We start from the raw sequence: 16,305 nt of genomic DNA, 5'->3' as shown, positions 1-16,305 counted from the left end.
TTATTCTATATTTTAAATGCCAAGGTAGGCTAACTTAGGCTTCGTTCACATGCAATGTCTATTTTCTAAATTCTATTTTCTATTCGCGCTATCTTATGATCACGGTCTGTGCACTGAATATCCCGCCGCGTAATTACTGGCAGCGCGAGCCAGTTACTTATAGTAACTTATAGTAACTGGCTCGCGCTGCCAGTAATTACGCGGCGGGATATTCAGTGCACAGACCGTGATCATAAGACATACCGCAAATAGAAAATAGAATTTAGAAAATAGACATTGCATGTGAACGAAGCCTAAGTCTATAAGCTATAACACTCTATTCCCTACGTTTAACATTTGAATTATAACCTCTCGATCGTCTCTGCCCGGGTGAAAAAAAGATGCAAAATGTAGTTACATTCCGTAACCGAATAATTTCAGGAAAATGAAGCATTTTAGTCTTGTTACTGTTATTTTTGTATATAGTGGCGTTATTTTTACATTTTATTTGTAAAGTTCTCTTTGATGGAATCGAAACCCAAAAATACCAACTAAGATGCGGCTGCGCAGAAGTGTTTAATTTTAGCGTGGCGGAATTTTTAGTCTCGGCTGACAAAATACTTCCTGGTACTTAGAGCGAAACCTGCGCTGTTTGAGCAACACACCTTTCGCCGTTAGTTAGCAAGAGAAACGTCGAACAGACAATTAGACGGAGAGAGTTCTTAACGGAGAATGGTAAGTAATTATCGCCATGGCGATGGGTTAATTGTGAACTTGTGATTGACAGTGACCGAGAAGCTGAATGAGTAATGATAGTAATTAAAAACCTACTGGCAAGTTGAATTAAGGTAAGGTAAATGACAGAATAGACTTGTGAAGATTCTTTTGTCTATAGCTTCTTATATATTTGTCTGATCTTACCATCCAATATATTTCATCTGCTTGCAGTCAGACTTCATCAGGGAATGAGGTTGTGACAGGTATGACAACCTGTCACCCCCTCAGGTGTGCTATTTGGTCAGACCCCCGTTGCCTGCCCCTCCCTTAGGAGTGGTAGGTAGAGGTTGGGTAGCTCAGTCCCATCATTCCGATTCAACTTAATTGGCAGCGATAAATGACAGAATTAAATATGCAATTGCAATAATCCTCAGAGAAACCCCGTAGTCTAGGTGCACCTGTGCTGCTGTATAACAGAGTTAAGTTGACTAGGGCGAGTCCGAGTTGGTCGAAATATCGTGACGAGTCGGAAGAAGAAAGAACAGTGTTACAGCGCGTCTAACACGCTTGATTAAAATCGGATGTTTTGATTTGCTGTCTTTTATTAAAAAAAGTCAGGTGCTTAGTTGTGCTTAGAGTGTAAGACTAACAAAGCCTAAGGTGTGCTCTTTAGATGGTGTTAGCATTTTTTTCACGGGGAGATAGCAAACGACTCTCTTGGAAAAACCAGAGTCAAAAACGAAAGTTTGACGTCACGGATTGCTTTGGAGAAGCCATTCCGTCACAACAGAAGCAATAGCTGTTAAACTATAATCTGTGCATTGATCATGTATATATTTCTGAATAATCTGCTTTCTTATGTATTGTTTTATGTCTTACTACTTCACAACACACTTGAAATTAATTGGATTTTGATTCATATATGGTAAGTATGAGTAGGCCTATCTAGCTTGTCTTACAACATTTGCATTTATATCTAAAAATGGTCTTAATGATATAAGTTTAAAAAAGGACATTTAAATTTGAAAATCTAAAGGATGTGTTGACTTTAAAGAATGAAATATAATCAACCCATAAAAAATTAGAAATTAATTTGTTTAATGATGAAGTTGTGTTATTACACTAAAAATATAAATTAAATGGATGAAATGTTTTGAACTTTATACACTTTAATATATATATATATATATATATATATATATATATATATATATATATATAGTTTTTTTTTGTAGGCGGGGTGATTGTCTAAGGGGGGAATTGTCCTTGGGGGGGGGGGGGGGGGAATGTCCTAGAATCCTTTTGAGTACATACACCCCATTTCCATAGATTTTTAGATCAATCTATCCCTGTGGGGAATCTCACTAGATTACTGTCAGATTGGCCGGCTTAAGTGTCTGTCCCCCCCTACTAAAAGCTGTAAGGGGGTAATTAACTATGGTGCCCGCTCGGCTGACTGCAATTTAGCGTGAACCCCCAGGGAGTTAGGTCGATCTAAATCTTAACCTTTAGATCGATCTAAATCTCTGGGAAAGCACCCATAGATAACATTATTATGAATTTTCAAGCAAAAAATATAGAGATGAAAACTGTCTGTACAATGTAACATGCAGTATATATAATTTTCTTCATCTATCAAATAATATTCCAGTGGGGATAATGGTTCATTAATTGACTGATTGAAATTGAATTATTTCATACAACTTGAATGATTTTCTTTTTTGCTAGGCAGAGAGAGGAAGAGGCAAAGGTGGTGGGCGTGGGAGAGAAAGAGAATGGAGAAGATCACGCGGCAGAGGTGGAGATTTTCAACGGCCTCGTGATCCAGAGTGAGTATACAACATATACAAAGACCATTTATTATGCCCCTTCCCCCCTCTCCACAAGGAGTGAGGTATATAGCTTTAAACATACATCTGCTTGTCTGTTGGATTACCAGTGACTATAGCCAACAAATAGAGAATGCAGCCATTTGGAGCATATTATTAAAAAGGACATAATTAACTTTTACACAAAGCAACTAAGACAAATGAAACTTTGGGGAATGATCATGTCTAAAGGTCTTTTATGGCTGATCGAGTGATCTATTCAGTTTATTCCTTGGCATGTCGAATTTATTTGAGTCATATAAGAATCTAGTAGAAGTGGTTTACATGTGTTACTGGGAATCTAAGCTCCACCGATACTCGGTTCGTATGTACCTTTAATTAGTACCACCAGTACTCATGGTTTTAGCCCGACCCGTCTAGAACTGCGTTACTGCTTCTCCTCCTAGACTGCAACGACCTAGCTGTGTCCCCATCTCTTGGATTTAGGTCACATTCGATATGGCTTAGGCATTGCTATGGATCAAAAAGTTCAACATCCAATATTCATTGGCTGGGGTAGTGCTGGCAATTTTTTTTCACTTAGCCAAATCATCACTTTTATGTCAATTTTTTATAAAAATAGTTTTAATTTGACTAAAATTTGCCAAATCAAGTCCTTTTTGTTTAGCCAAATTAAGTCCGTTTTAGCATTTGGCTAAATTGGCGAGTGCTAGCCTAGTAGCGCTACCCCAGATTGGTGAAAATAAAATGTGAAATACTCCAAAATTAGCAGAGATATATGCCTATAGTTACTATTGAACTTGAATAGGAAGTCATATACTGGTAATCCAGCTGTGGCCTTGAAATTGACCTTTGACCTACTTTTCATGATGAACTGCGCTTTGCAAGTTTTCTGATCTTCATATCTCCAAAACTGGCAAAGATACACCCACAGGTACTTATGAACTTGAATAGGAAGTCATATACTGGCAATCTAACTATGATCCTGAAATTGACATTTGACCTAATTTTCACCATGAACTGAACTTTGCATGTTCTCTCTCCCTTATATCTCGAAAACTGGCAGATATACACCCATAGGTGCTTATGAACTTGAATAGGAATTTAGTCATATACTGGTAATCTAACTGTGACCTTAAAATTGACATTTGACCTAATTTTGACCATTGAACTTTGCATGTTTTCTGGCCTTTAAATCTCCAAAAAGTGGCAAAGAAGTGCCCATAGTTTTTATTGAACTTAAATAGGAAGTTATCTTCTGTGGCCTTGAAATTGACCTTTGACCTACTTTCTCACCATGAACTTTGCATATTTTCTTGCCCTCACATCTTCAAAACTAACAGAGATATGACCAGTGTTGCCCCTAGGTTCTCTCTTTTGTCCGCAAATATGCAACACTGGAAACACATTTCAAGGAAAATCACAGGAGTGATCAATGTTAGGAAAATACAGGTCAATCGGAAAATTCACTTAATTGGATTATATATATATATATATATATATATATATATATATATATATATATTGAAAACTCTTGTTGATAAAATTTTACAGCCTTTGTCAGCACAAGACTAATAGTGACCCTTACTTTTGGGTTTTCCATCCAAATGTGCTTACTCCAGCTGGTGGTACAATATCCGGAGGCAGTATTGCCTCTCTGATCCTCTAGTTAGCAATTAAGGTGCTTTTATTTTCACTTGGTCATTTTAAATTTTTTTAAAATGTTGTCAAACTTGTTATCTCTGATGGTAGAGGTAGATAAATTCTCTCTCTTACTAAGTTTTTTTTTATAACTTTTAATTAAGTTTGCTCATTGCTTTTCTTATTTTTGCTGCTGTAAATGAGCTGTTGTTTCCATTGACAACAACATAAAAATAATGAAAAAGTGTTGACCCATTAGAGTATTAATGGTTGGTCAAAACAACCAAAGAAGAGAAGGAACAGTGAAAAGCACAACCTTCTCTTTGATAGACTATACCCATTGTTAAGGGGGGAATCTTATTTTTATGATTTTTTTTTAAAACACTAAATCTGTTCCATTGAATTTACTTGTTTTTAAAATTTAAATGTCTGTATATTTGCCAACTTCATTGTCTAATTTTCCGCTAATTGATATATACTATCATTTAATTGGTAACTGATATTTGTAACATATCCTCAACAATCTCTGGTTCAAGGCAACAAGAAGGACATGCCAATGGTAGGCCAAGAAAGGCCAATAGAGGGCATGCAAGACAGGATGCAGAGAGGAAGATACCAGTCATTGAGTACCAACAACTTGATGAATTTCAGTCGCAAGAACCTTCTGAACTATTAACCACACTAAATCACCCAAGAAGTGGATTTCGGGAACTCTTGTTATCAGACTCGTTGAAACCTGATTGGATCAAGCTTGTCCTGGCCTTGTTAGCTAAAGCTTGCACATTCAGCTTGACGCGCCATCTTTTGATACAGCTGCTGAACATTGTCAAAGACTCCAAATTTCTGGGTGTGCACCTTGTAATGTACATTGCCCAGATGGACCTTGAAAGTTCAGACTACAAGCAAGAAGAATTTAAACAGCCCATTGAAGACATGCTAAAGATATTTAGAGAACTACTTATTATGTTACCACAAGCTGCAATAGTCATTGTTTTGGGCCCGTTGTTGATGTTAGATAGCACTATTAAGAAGCTTCGGTCCATCAGTGACATCATTGATGAAGGTATTGAGCTTCAGCTGGCAGAGGTCAACAGGTTGAGTAAAGCCATTTTGAAGACAGAGCAAGAAGAAGGCTCTGGGTGTGACATGGCAATAGCTTCTGATGATCAGCTCCCACCCGATGATTTCAGAAATGTTCCAATTTTCCCCACTCTTGATGACATCAATTTGACAACGAAGCCATTTCTAAGAAAAAATATAACATGTGGTAAATACAAAAATGTCAATGAATATCTTGATGTCCAGTTCCGCCTGCTGCGCGAAGATTTCGTTCGGCCTTTAAGGGAGGGAATTATGAAATTTTTACATCTTAGATCTAACAACCAAAAAGATGTTAACCATCTTCAAGATAAAAGTCTTCAAGATATCCGTATCTACCATGATGTCCATGTGGTAAATCCGGTGTGCACAGCAAATGGATTGGTGTACAGAATACGTCTTGATGTGTCCAAGCTGAAGGGGGTGAGGTGGGAGCACAGCAAAAGACTGATCTTTGGTTCTCTTGTATGTCTGTCACAGGATCATTTCGAAACACTTCTGTTTGCCACAGTTGCCAACCGCAATCCAAAAGACTTGGAAAAAGGGTTCCTAGAAGTACGCTTTGAGCAGAGAATGGGAGAGGTACACAGAATTTCGCCTGCCACCTCCTTTATTATGGCTGAGACAACTGCTTACTTTGAGGCATATCGCCATGTTCTCGTTGGATTACAGACCATTGAAGAGAATGGATTTCCATTGGAAAGATATATAGTTCACTGTGAAAGGGGGGTGGCTCCACCAAAATACCTGCTAGGAAGAGACCAGGATAGAGTTGCATTTGATTTAAGTCCACTAACAGAAGACCCACTAGTTAAAGGACAAGAACCCCTCCTTCAACTTGAAGATGGTACAGATAATGATGATTACTTCCCGGTGGACAGCCTGGCAGCTGAGAGTGCCCGACAGGTGTTAGCACTGAAAACCTCGTGCTGGCCAAGTGCTGAGGTGTTCCACTTGGATGAATCCCAAATGCGAGCCCTGAAGACAGCCCTAACCAAAGAGATAGCTGTTATACAGGGACCACCTGGTACAGGCAAGACGTACCTTGGTCTGAAGATTGCTAGGGCACTCCTTCACAATAAAACTGTGTGGGGTGGAGACACACCTGTTCTAGTTGTATGCTACACCAACCATGCATTGGATCAATTCCTAGAGGGAATACACACCTTCATACAAAATGGCATTGTCAGGGTCGGGGGCAGGTCAAAAAGCAAAGCACTGGAGAAGTTTTTAATCAGAAACCTGAAAGATGAAATGCGTCAAAACAAGAAGGTCCCCTCTGGGATCCATGAAGGTTTGAATGATGCAAGATCAGAGATGAAGGAAATAGAGTTACAGATAGAAAATATTGTAGCCCGCATAGAGCACACAGACCAAGGAATCATGCATGAGGACACACTGCGCCCTTTTATTGACCCTGACCACTACACAAGCCTTACAGAGTTCAGGCAGCCTCAAGGATTGGATTGGCCATTTGAACAAACTTCTCAAAGGAATTCCAACATGGTTGACTGGTTAGGTTTGGGAAATAACCTGTATGCCCCAGGGGATTATAGAGGGTTTGATGAAGGAGCAAGAAAGGAGGAAGGGAACGAGGATGAAGAAGAAGAAGAGGAAGTTATTGATGTGGAAGAAGAAGCAGACATGTTGCAGGAGCAAAGGATAATTGATGATGAAGAAGAGGAAGCTGATTTTCCTAGAAGGAGGATGGTGGCCATTTCTGATATTCCTCTTGCCCTTGATTTTGATCACTTAAGCATTTCTGAACTTGGTAGTACCAAAGATGGAAAAGATATGGGTTGGCAAGATCAAAATCAAACATCCAAAAAACGCAAGAAAATTCTAAGAGATGGGCTTCGCAACAAGAATGCTATGTCTGAAGTTGAAGAGGGTGAAGTGCGCAATGTCTGGACCCTATCCAAAAAAGATAGATGGCGGTTATATCACTTTTGGGTTACCAAATACTGTACACACCTTAAGGAAGGGATAGAAGAGTATGAGGAACAGTATGAAGAAGTCTCAGCACGCATGAGGGAAGTCAAGAACCAGCAGGATTTGATGATTCTTAAAGAGGCTGCTGTGATTGGCATGACCACAACTGGCGCTGCTAAGTACCGCAGCATCCTCCAAGAAGTCCAGCCCAAGATTGTGATAGTTGAAGAAGCAGCTGAAGTACTGGAGGCCCACATTGTGACCGCACTTAGCAAGTCGTGTCAGCACCTCATCCTGATTGGAGACCACAAGCAGCTGAGGCCAACACCAACAGTTTATGATTTGGCAAAGAAGTACAACCTTGATGTGTCTCTCTTTGAGAGGATGGTCAAGAATGGCATTCAAGTTGACTGCCTGAAGCTGCAGCACCGCATGCGTCCTGAGATTGCTACATTGCTAAGGCACATCTATCCGAAGTTGCAAAACCACCCAAGTGTTGAGGATGCTGAAGACATCAGAGGCGTTTCAAAAAATATGTTCTTCATTAGCCATAGCTGCCCAGAAGTTAAGGATGGAGAGAACAGTAGTCGATCCAATAAACATGAGGCAAAGTTTATCGTTGCACTGTGTAAATATCTCCTCCTTCAAGGATATGGGGCAGCGCAGATCACCATTCTAACAACTTACACAGGCCAGCTGTTGCAGTTGAAGAAAATCATGCCCAAGACAACATTCCAGGGAGTGCGTGTTTCCTCCGTAGACAATTTTCAAGGAGAAGAGAATGATATCATCTTACTATCGCTTGTCCGCAGCAACAAAGAAGGGAACATGGGTTTTTTGGCAATTCAAAACCGCATTTGTGTTGCGTTGTCACGTGCCAAAAAGGGTTTTTATGTGATAGGCAACTTTAGGCTGTTAAAAAGTAATAACATGTGGAGCAAGATAATTGATGATCTTCGGGAATGTGGGTCTATTGGAGAAGGATTGCGGTTGTACTGTCAGAACCATCCTAAAAAAAAGGGCATTTTTGCCAAGACAGATCTTGATTTTAATTTGGCACCAGAGGGTGGGTGCATGCTACCTTGTGAATATCGTCTTCCTTGTGGACATGCATGCAAAAAAGTCTGTCATGGCTATGATAAAGAGCATGCAAATCAGCAATGCATGGAGTCATGCATGAAAACAATTTGTGAAATGAAGCATCAGTGCACAAAACGCTGCTTTGAAGAATGTGGCAAATGCATGAAGATGGTGGATAAAGTCATGCCAGCCTGTGGCCATAAGCAATCAGTTGCTTGCTCAGTGGACTTGTCTCTGGTGTCCTGCAATCAGCCATGTGATATAAAACTGCCTTGTGGGCACAATTGCAGCAACAAGTGCAGCGAGGAACACACAAAGAAATGTGATAAGGTGTACCAACGTCTCTGGCCATGTGATCACGCTGTGATGACTTATTGCCATCGTACTCCGGAGACTTTCCCATGTCCTAAAGGATGTGAAGCGATACTGGAGTGTGGGCACAAATGTGCTGGGGAATGTGGAAAATGCAGACAAGGGCGACTGCACATGCCATGCCAACAGAAATGTGATCGCACCTTAGTATGTGGACATCCATGCAAGGACACGTGCACCAAGAACTGCCCCCCTTGTCAGAGGCCATGTGAGAACCGCTGCGTGCACAGCAAATGCCAAAAGACCTGTGGAGAACCCTGTGTGCCTTGTATAGAACCCTGTGCATGGGTCTGCAAGCACCACAAATGCAGGAAGCTGTGCAGTGAGCCATGCAACCGCCCACCATGTAATGAACCTTGCAGCAGGATGCTGAGATGTGGACATCCTTGTATTGGCCTTTGCAGTGAGCCATGTCCCAAATTGTGCAGAGTTTGCAATGGCGAGGAAGTGACAAAAATATTCTTTGGGACTGAGGATGAAGATGACGCTCGATTCGTGCAACTCCAGGATTGCAAGCACTACTTTGAAGTCAGTGGACTCGATCAGTACTTTGCAATGGAAAGCAGTGATTCAAAAAACATGAGCATTCAGTTAAAAAGCTGCCCATTGTGTAAGACAACCATTAGGAGAAACCTGCGTTATGGCAAGCAGATCAACACTCAGTTAGCAAATGTAGAATTAGTGAAAATGAAGTTGGCTGTTGATAGGGATATACTCCTTACAACTCAGAGCCGTCTTCAAAGGGAAATTTCTGAAATCAATATTGATCCAAGTGGCTTGCCTCATGCGCAGAACATCTTTGCCGATTTTGAATCCAAGATTACAGGTGGAACTGTTTCTGCCGATCAGTTGGCCTTTATTGAGAATCAAATCAACTTAATTAAAAGGCTGTCTGGCATGAAGGCGAAGCTTGCAGAACAGCAGAAGAAAACTGGGAAATGTGCTAGTGAACTCAAGGACATTATGAAGGAGCTCACATCCCTTTATACCTGGGTCGTTCAGCCTCGCTCTCACATGAGCCAGCAGGAGACAACCCAGTTCAGTGCAGAGACAACTCGCCTGGCCCTGCTGGGCAACTGGTACATCATGAAAACCCAAATAGAGAACAGCGGGGGGACCTTGTCCCCCAAATTATCAGATTGGTTTGATTGCGTGAAAACCCTACTGTGTGACAAGAAACCACTTTCTCCAGAAAGAGAGGCAAAAGTGAAGAGAATATACTATGATGTGAAGCAGGCCTGTCCAGCCTCGGGGCTAGGAATCACAGACACTGAACGCCAAGAAATTGTTAAAGCCATGGATCTGACCCAAGGGCATTGGTTTAAGTGTCCAAATGGTAAGTTTGTTTTGAATATAAAGTCAGCTTGTAGACAGTAATGATCATTTGTGAAACTGTTCATGTCTCTTGGTCTGCTTGGTTTTTACTTTGGCATGTGAATTTTTGCATCTGGAGAATTTGTGTACTTACCACAGTGAACAGCCACCCTGTATAACAACACCTGTTATTTACCACTGAAGAAGGTACTGAACTGTTTGATGGTCTTTTGCAAATTTCAAAAATGTTGATAAGTCAGGGGCGGACCCAGAGAAATTTTCTGACAGTCTTCCAAACTATCTTTATAGAAGCATCCTCTATTTTTGACCGTCTTCTGACAGAAAAAAAAATCAAAGACCCAGAAGACGGCCTCAATCTGCCCCTGTAAGTGCTTTAACCTTTGAAGGCTAAATAGCAAATGCTTAATGCAAAAGTATCCCCTTCATTGACAGGTCATGTGTACGCAATCGGAGACTGTGGTGGTGCCACAGAAGAAGCAAATTGCCCTGAGTGTAAGGCTCGTATCGGTGGACAGAGTCATCGACTCCGGGACGATAATCAGTTGGCTGGGGAAATGGATGGGGCTCGTCACGCTGCATGGTCAGAGGCAGCCAACTTGGCAAATTATGAGGGATTTTGATTTAACTTCTAGCATCAGGTCTAATGGCCGGCCATCCAGTTTACTGTATTTATAGCCACATCAGTGTGATTAATTTTTGACAAACTGAGATGGATTGTGGTACAATACAGGCAGAGTTACAAGTGGATTGTTGAGACGTGGATGATTCAAAATATCTTCACCGATTTGATGCATTTTATCGCAACTCTGGCGAATGCAAGAGAAATGATCCAGAAGAAATCGAGCTCTACTCTGGCATCTGTATTTATTGATGGCTGTGTACCTATATTGAGATTGTCTCAAAGACTGTCAAACATTGTGTGTCATGTAATTTTGTGTTGTGAACACAAAAAAATAATTTAATATTTTGAAGATCCCATGAAAGCATCAAGACAGTTACAATTGGATAAAAAAAAACAGACTGCTGGTGAACATAAAGAAGTAAACTTCGACCCACTTCTAAATTGGGGATTTGGGAACTGACTTGTTCTGAAGATGTTTTGATGATATTAACAATAATGTAAATTTTATTTGATTGGCATAAGACCGGTTGTAAAAGGTTGTGTTTCAATACATAATATATGTGTTTTTAGTGGATATAGGCACTGGTGCATTAGAATAGGCCAGAAATCCTTTTTTAATTGTCAAGTTGTGAAATCCATTATTTGCAGGCTAAAATGCATAAGACAAAAAAGAAGTACATTTTTATTTTGTAAAAAAGCGGATTAGCAGTGTGACAGGCAAAATACTTTAGTTGTGCTCTCCTTGTGCTCTCATTGTGTTCGTATTTGTTCGTCTTCGTTCGTGTATTTTCGTATTCTTTTTGTTTGCAAGTTGCGCCATAGGAAAGACGTGGTCCTTCTTCTCCAGTTTGTTGTCTTGAAATGAGACAATTCTTTACATTTTCAGGTAGGCATGAGTATATTTCCACATTATATATGTTTTATTTGGTATTCACCTTTTGGTTTCTTATTATTCACCCTTTATCATTCCTTTCCTACTTCACATTCGGTTGCATTTATTGTAATTTGTTTATTTTTGATACATTCCGTTTTATTAGTTACTGTATTTTTTTGTATAGTTATTCATGTTTTTATTTGTGTGATTGAGTTGCTTTTAAGTTTATGTTGTTATTACTATGAGTTGTTCACAAGTCACGCCATAGGAGAGACGTGGTCTTTCTTGTCCAGTTTGATGTCTTGAAATGAGACAATTCTTAACATTTTCAGACCCAACTCTAGTGTTGTCCAATAAAGCAAATAAAACCGATTGCTTTGTCAGCAGCATGATAAAATAGTTTGAACTTAAAAGTAGTTACAATGTTCTGCGTAATAATATTGTAAAATGACATAAAATGTTAAAGTTTACGTTTCCACGAACTCGTTTTCCAAGGTTTCAGACTTCATACATAATCAGATCTTATGTTACCTTTGAATTTTAAAGGTTTATACACACATAATCCTTTTGCACATTTAATTTTGCATTTAGGTTGTGATTTTCTGAAATGAATTATTGTCATTATATGCAAAAAAAAGTTGAGATTTATTTAGTGGAAGGGCACTTTCTTTATAATTGAATAAATGATTAATTACATTAAAATTTCAAGAAAGCTCGGGCATGATATTATATTAGATTTTGTTGACAATTCATTAATTAGGAAATGGTGAATTATTAATTATTATTTGTCCTAGCAGAGGTTGCTTTTCTAGTTATTGATATTTTTCCTGCTGTTCCTTTCATGTGGTTGAGGTGGATACGTAATAAGAAGTATTATAGAGGTATAATAAGATGATAACTGAAGTATTTATAGCCAGATCAAATAGCCAAGTTTTTCTTTTTATTCTGGTGATGGAATTGTATTTTAATGGTTAGCTATCTTCAAAGAGATTAAAAAAAAAATTCTTAAAGCTCTTTGTGGGTCCAATTGTGTTTTCTTTGAGATTATTATTATTATTTTATTATTATGTAGATTACATTATTGTTTATAAAATTATTCAATGCATATAAAGGTCTTAAAATTTAAAAAGCACTCAGTAGTAATAGTGTGAAGTAATATTACATTTTTAAATCTCTTCACTAGACTTTGACCATGGCTATTTTTGAAGTTCAAGAAATAGTTGATTTGAAGTGTCACGTTTTTTAGATGCAGAAATTTTTGAGGACAGAAGTCCAATGTTGTAAAATGAAGCCATGGGAGCATTTATTTGGTGACAGGGTATAAGTCTCATCTTGTGTATTTTTCACCACATCCATTTTTATATTCTATGTATGTATATCTTTCTTTCTTTCTTTCATCATCTTGAGCAGGGGTTCATTGGATAATTCTCTCATGTGATACCAGTCGTGTTCACCTGATCAGCGTCTGTTGCCGTGCCCTTTTTCACTCTCTCTTTTGTAACTGACCAGTATCTTTTTATTTTTACAGGTGAGCTAATTATTCTTTCAAATTCCATTGCCATGAAACATTATTTATTAGTACCACCAGCGTGTACGCTGGCGGTACTCATGGTTTTAGTCCCGACCCGTCTCGTACAGCTCCGCCGGCTCCGCGGGATGGCGTGGGATACAAGTCACCATTACCGCTTCTCCTCCTAGACCGCAAGGACCTGTGTCCCCATCTCTTGGATTTAGGTCACATATAATCTCAACTGAAACCCCCTGGTTTTTTTGTCTCGGTGCATTGGCCTGGGCGTGGCGCTCGTTCAAACGCACCCTTGTCAGAATTTTTGAAAATTCAATGCTAAATATCTCCCAAACTGAAGGAATTATGGGAAAAATTTCTACAGAAGCTTGATGGAAAGTCATGTGGAGATTCCAAATATGCCCTTGGATTTGAATTTTGACCTTTATTCCAAGGTCAAACAGGCCAAAATTTTCTAAAAATGGGAATTTTCTGCAAAAAAAATATTTGTTTGTGCCAATTTTCAGAAACTACACAGACCTAAGCTCTCATATCATAGTGTAGGGTTACAATTAGGGACTCCTTTCATCTTTGGGAGTTTGGGGTCAATCGGTGCATTTTCACAGGAGAAGCAGCCATTAGATGCTAAAACTGAAAACTCTCTTATTCTGGAACCATAAATACTAGAGACCTCTTGTTTGTTGCATTCTGTAGAGCTTGTCAATGTTTGTGTGACCTTGAAAACGACCTTTGACCTACTTTTCACCATAAACTGAACTCTGCAAATTTGCTGTCTCTTATATCGAAAACTGACCGGGATACGCCCATATTTACTATTGAACTTGAATAGGAAGCCATATACTGGCTATGTAACTGTGACCTTGAAATTGACCTTTGACCTATTTCTCACCATGAACTGAACTTTGCAAATTTTCTATCCTTTATATCTGGAAAACTGGCAAAGATACGCCCATAGTTACTGTTGAACTTGAATAAGAAGTCGTATACTGGCAATCTTACTGTGACCGTGAAATTGACATATGACCTACTTTTCACCATGAACTGAACTTTGCAAATCTTCTAGCTCTTACATCTCCAAAACTGACAAAGAAATGCGCATAGTTACTATTGAACTTGAATAGGAAGACATATAATGCCAATCTAACAGTGACTCTGAAATTGACCTTTGACCTACTTTTCACCATGAACTGAACTTTGCATATTTTCTGCCCCTCATATCTTCAAATCTGGCAGAGATGTGCCCAGTGTTTCTCCTGGGTTTTCTTTTTATCCAACACATATGCAACGCTGATAACACATTTCAAGGAAAACCCATATGTCTACTGTCTTGAAAATCACAGGAGTGATCAATATTACAAAAATACAGCTTAATTCGAAAATAAGCTTGATCAGACTGTTTTTACAGTTATGCTGTTTTTTCACTTCTTTTTGCATATTTTGAGAACTCTTGTTTATTGCATTTTATAGAGCTTGTCAAGCTTAACACTGGTGGTGGTGGTGGTGACCTGTTTTTTTTTTGGTTTTCCATACGAATGCGCTTACTCCAGCTGGTGGTACTATAACAGAAGGCGGTATTGCCTCTCTGATCCTCTAGTTTAGTTATATTATTAAATGGGTGTATGTATTGGATTAGTTATTTTGTTTAAATTAAGTGTTTTATTCATTGTAACATATAGATTCACTCTTTTGTAACTGACTGGTTGTGGTTGTGCAAATACACTATCTTTTTATCTCTTCAGGTAAAATAAATACTTCTATATCTATTACACAGTTGCGTGCTTTTACCAATAAAAACAAGTTGCGACAATATAATCTTTTTTATTTATTACAAAAAATATTTGTGATGAAGCTATATGGGTTAGTGGTGCCTGATGTAACCATAATTCAGTGTTTCAGGTTGTTTCATGGTGAAAAGAATCACAAAATGAAATAAAGGGAACCGGAGAAGATCAGCATTGGTCAGAATTGTGCCGGAAGTGACGTGCAGTGGTGTTAGAAACGAAGCTGAGTGGTCATTTTAACATAGAGGTGAACGGCAGTGAAGACGGGTTGTCGGAGGAAAAAGAAGTTTTCTAAACAACGGTAAGATAACACTTTTTCTTTACGCATTTTGGGCAGAGAAAACTTGTAGAAATAATAAATGCATGATATGAAAACGTGACACGGAACTTGAAGGTGCAAAATCGTGCTTAATTTGCGGTCAACTTGTTTAGAAATAAATGCTGCGTCGACCGCCAGCGCGACAAAAAGGGTAAAGGGGAAATAATTCCCGGGAGTCTATAAATCGTTGTCATGTGCAAATTTGGCATTAATATAATCCGATATGTCCATATCTAAGTATTTTTGGGTGTTTTATGGTATGGGCTGCAATTACAACGATGTTTTAGAGGTCTTGAAGGACCTTGTGAAAACCAGGAAGTAGTTCGTAACTAACAAGTGGAATGTACCGATCTCCGACTGCTGTGCACAGCTGTATCTTTTTTTTAATATATTGACGAATTTTTAGATCTTTATATGTCCATCTGGCATGAAATTCCACACACATGATCACACTGATATACCTTTTACACTGGGGAAGGCGCTAATCAGTGACAAATGCCAAGACAAAGGTGACATTCTGACAGCCTCTTATCTGAGTTAAAAATCACTGACAAAAGAGACTGGCAATCAATTTCCTCAGGCTGGCAATCATTAGCCTATAGAAATTGGTCATGTTACATGTTATCTACCTGTGAGAATCGTTTTACCAACTGAGTATTGCATAATAATGTCAATTATTAGTACTTTGAGCTAGTCTTAATTACCTGTCAGCTCACCTGAATTTTCTTTTTGTCTTTTTGGGAAGATCTTGTCAGTGAAATGTTTTATTTGTCCTGTGACAAAAATTCGTCAATATATTGAAAAAAAGATACAGCTGTGCACAGCAGTCGGAGATCGGTACATTTCACTTGTTAGTTACGAACTACTTCCTTGTTTTCACAAGGTCCTTCAAGACCTCTAAAACATCGTTGTAATTGCAGCTCATACACCCCAAAAATACTTAGATATGGACATATCGGATTATATTAATGCCAAATTTCCACATGGCAACGATTTACAGCCTCCCGGGAATTATTTTCCATTTACACTCTTTGTCGCAATGGCGGTCGATGCAGCATTCATTTTAAAACAAGTTGACCGCCAATTAAGCACGATTTTGCACCTTCAAGTTCCGTGTCACGTTTTCATATCATGCATTTATTATTTCTACAAGTTTTCTCTGCCCAAAATGCGTAAAGAAAAAGTGTTATCTTACCATGTT

The 16,305-nt window shown here is 38.9% G+C and overlaps 1 protein-coding gene across 1 annotated transcript; it reads left to right on the top strand.

Annotated features, from left to right (window-relative positions):
- Positions 1-228: 228 nt before the first annotated feature.
- LOC106160670 (NFX1-type zinc finger-containing protein 1-like) lies at positions 229-14,816 on the top strand. Its single transcript, XM_086997104.1, has 4 exons — positions 229-714; positions 2,425-2,525; positions 4,703-9,984; positions 10,416-14,816. The coding sequence occupies exons 1-4, from the start codon at positions 712-714 to the stop codon at positions 10,601-10,603; spliced, it is 5,574 nt and encodes a 1,857-aa protein (XP_086853230.1). The 5' UTR covers positions 229-711; the 3' UTR covers positions 10,604-14,816.
- The last annotated feature ends 1,489 nt before the right edge of the window (positions 14,817-16,305 follow it).

Source organism: Lingula anatina, chromosome 10, assembly GCF_051362555.1.
Source record: "Lingula anatina isolate TDL-2025a chromosome 10, LinAna3.0, whole genome shotgun sequence".
Taxonomy (NCBI): domain Eukaryota; kingdom Metazoa; phylum Brachiopoda; class Lingulata; order Lingulida; family Lingulidae; genus Lingula; species Lingula anatina.
Note: the sequence above shows the minus strand (reverse complement) of the source record. Positions and strands in the feature narration are given on the sequence as shown.